The following is a 3310-nucleotide window of genomic DNA, read 5'->3' on the forward strand; positions in this document are numbered from 1 at the left end:
TACCGCCGCGTGTACCATGCTGGCTGATCGTATTGCCTGCCACATCGTGCATTCTGACCCAGCTCTTGTGCATCTGTCGTCTGATCATGCAGTTGATCCGGCAGCTGCCACTCTGGACGAACTGGAGCTGATCCTGCCGCAGCCGTCGAATGTTGGTGATGATGGCAGTGAAATCGACCGCTTCCCAGGCCGAGTGGAGGACCTTCTGACTGGCCGCGCACGGATTGCGTTTGCGGCTGGTGGTCGTGACAGCCACGTGCTGGATGACCGTCATCCCGCCATCCTCACCCTTTGCTTCCCCCAGTCCTTCCCATACGGCTTTTCTGGTCAGCGCCCCCGCGGCATGTCTTTTCCGGCATATTGTCGCCACCTACTGCACCGCGTGCCGCGGACGCAATTCGGCGGCAACCTCATGCTGCTGGCACGCATGTACGACATCTGCGTGCGCCACGAAAGCATGGCGCAGGTGGGAATTACCATGAACATGCGGCCGCATCTTGGTGAACCAGCGGCGCGTGTGCCGCGTGATGTCATCCGTGCTATGGGCACCATACTGGCGCTGCCGTATCGGCACTCGCAGCGGCGGCAGCTGCTTACACAGCAATCACCGCTGGTTAAGGCGCTGGTGGAGGGGGCCCGCCTCAGTACTTTGCGCCTCGACCTTACGGACGCATATTACAACGGCGCCCGCTCCAAAATGCGTGCAGCCGCCCTCACCATTGGCTGGCCTCCGCTGTTCTTCACCGTTAATCCGGCAGATATGCATGCAGCTTGTGCAGTCGTGGCATCCGGACAGGTGTTGGACTTCGACGATGACGGACGACCGCAGCATATCCCGAGCACGGTGGAAAAGTGGCGGCGTGTGAAGGATGACCCGTACAGTTGCGCCGCTCTGCTGGTGGCCACCAAGGAGGTTCTGGTGGAAGAGCTCTTTGGGTTTGCGCCAGGCGCCATGCAGCAGACCAACCCGCACTGCTTCTGCGGGCTCACGTTTGAGGTGGCGGTCAAGGTGGAACAGAGCGGCCGCCTTGCCCTGCACATCCACGGTGTCGCACATGTGGCCGCATTTGCAGTCGAGCGTCTTCAGGCACTGTTCAACGGACCCAACTGCCGAGCGCTGGCCCTTGCATACGCACTGTGCGCCATGTGGTATCCCTCGCCGTACTATGACCCTTTCGTCCACGGAACAGAACACTGCGTCATGGACATGACCGTCGAAGAGGCCCGGCAGCATGGCCGTGCACCTCCGCCCATCGACAAGTCCTGCCCGCCTGCAGCATACGATTTTGGCAGGCTCGCTGGGTGTGCAGGTGGCGGGCTCCCGCCTCCTCCTCGGCACGCTGCTTGCCGTGCACACCACGCAGCCGTTGTTCGCAGCACTCTTACTCATACACATAACGACACGTGCAAGCGACATGGCTGCCGTGGCACAGATGATAGCTGTGGCATGGTGTTCCCTCGTGTCCTGCGCAGCGCCTTCCAGTGGATTGGCACCGGCGGCCTCTTCCTTCTGCCGCGATTGGGCCCGAACATTATACCGCACATGCCAGCTGCAGCGCTGGCATTTGGGTGCAATCAGCTGTTTACTCTGGCGTGCGAGGTGGATCGCGTCTACACGGCAGAGGCAGCAGCGCAACTGGCCCGCCCTGAAGATGAACGGGGGGACTGTGCACTGCTGCAACCTGCCGCTGACCGCGCCCGCGACTCTGCCTACTACAGCACGAAGTACACTGGCAAGAGCATCAACGACAGCCAGGCGCAGCTGACATGCAACGCTCTTACCCGAGTGCAGGACTTCCTGCTCGCTGGAAGGACGCCAACTCCGGGTGCTAGTGGGCCCACTGCCTTTGGCAACATGTGTGCCACTGTGCATCGCATGACCGCTGCCATTACGGCTGGTATGGCGCTTGTCGCCATGAAGCTGGACGGTCATTCCACCTTCGAGGCGACGTTCGAAAGCGCATACCTGCAGGTAGACGCGTTCACAGCGCTATCTGCGGGCGCCGAGCAATCTCCTGAGGCGGCGACTACAGCAGCAGTACTGGTGGAGGCTGAGGAGCAGGAGGGCTACACGGTGACCAACGCCGTGCAGAGCTATGTGCTGCGGGGGGAAGAACTCAGCGGCCTGGACTGCAGCGTGTACAATATCGTCTCCAGCTATGAGGTTCGACGTGTGCCGCCAGCTCAGCACCCGCACCGAGAGCGATTGGGTCTACAGGTCCCGGTGGCAGTTCGACGCCGCAAGCGCACTACCCCTGCTGCACCCATAACCGCCCCCGTGCCTGCCCCTGTGCCTCTGCTGACTGCAGCCCCGGCCCCTCCTCCTGAGCCACCTGCTCCTACAGCTGCAGCGACACTCGACCATCCAACGTCTCAGACAGCCACGGAGCTGCCCCGCCTGGTGGCCTTCCACGGCACGCATCCGCTGTACAGAACACATGTCCACATCCGCCTACCGCGGCCGCGATATGTACAACTTGGAGGCTCTCTTCCCCGCCGGCCCCGCCCTGGCACCTCTGCTGCGAGCATGGCGCAGTACTACGCGTTTGTCCTGGGTACTTTCAAAGCTCACCGGGGTCAGCCCATCCCCCCCGGGCTGACTGTAAAGGAAGCCTACGACACCTGGTGGGCAGAGCTGGCCACTACCGAGGCAGGTCGCTCATACCAAGCGTACGTAACGGTGCTGCTGGACAACATCGAAGAGGACCACACAGGGAAAGCCCGCCGTCAGGCGGAGTACAACCAGCGGCGCCGCCAGCAGCGTGCGGCGGCGGCAGCAGCCGCGCTGCCTGAAGGTGACAGCACGAGCACTTCGGATGGAGACACCGACGACGCCATCCGCGGGCATCTCAGACCTGATCCTGAAACACAGCCACCCGCCGAGGGTCAGCTGGAGCACTTCGTGTACATCCCGGGTCAGGAGGATCCGACGGCTGGCACCGACCTCGCCGCCGTCGCTCTTACGGATCTGTTTGACTGCACCAACGCTGCTGGCGCGTATGCCTATGATGCGGCACGGCGCTGCCGAGCCCCGGCCTTAGTGGACGGCCATGGTGCACGCAGCGATCGTTTTAGCCGTCGGATCACACCAGCGGACCTGCCCCTCCTGACCGAAGCGAGCAAGCGTCTGAAGCGGTATCTCGTTGCAGCAGCAGCCGGCACTGTTGAGGCAGATGGGGGCGCCCACACGGGACTGACGGCCCCACCTGAGATGGACACCCCTCATATTGAGCTGCACCGCCCCACCAGCGGACCCCTGGTTGCCATTGTGCGCATGCCTGGCACTCCTGAGCGGACTGAGCAGGCTCGC

The 3310-nt window shown here is 62.8% G+C and overlaps 1 protein-coding gene across 1 annotated transcript in view; it reads left to right on the forward strand.

The window, feature by feature from the left end:
• Positions 1-16: 16 nt before the first annotated feature.
• Positions 17-3310, forward strand: part of VOLCADRAFT_100686 (uncharacterized protein) — a gene marked incomplete at both ends in the record, with an annotated part of 4204 nt that continues 910 nt past the window's right edge. Inside the window, 2 exons of the mRNA XM_002959216.1 lie at positions 17-1310; positions 1365-3268. Coding sequence (XP_002959262.1) covers positions 17-1310; positions 1365-3268 — 3198 coding nt within the window. The remainder of the gene's footprint in view (positions 1311-1364; positions 3269-3310) is intronic.

This window comes from Volvox carteri (assembly GCF_000143455.1).
Source record: "Volvox carteri f. nagariensis unplaced genomic scaffold VOLCAscaffold_137, whole genome shotgun sequence".
NCBI lineage: Eukaryota > Viridiplantae > Chlorophyta > Chlorophyceae > Chlamydomonadales > Volvocaceae > Volvox > Volvox carteri.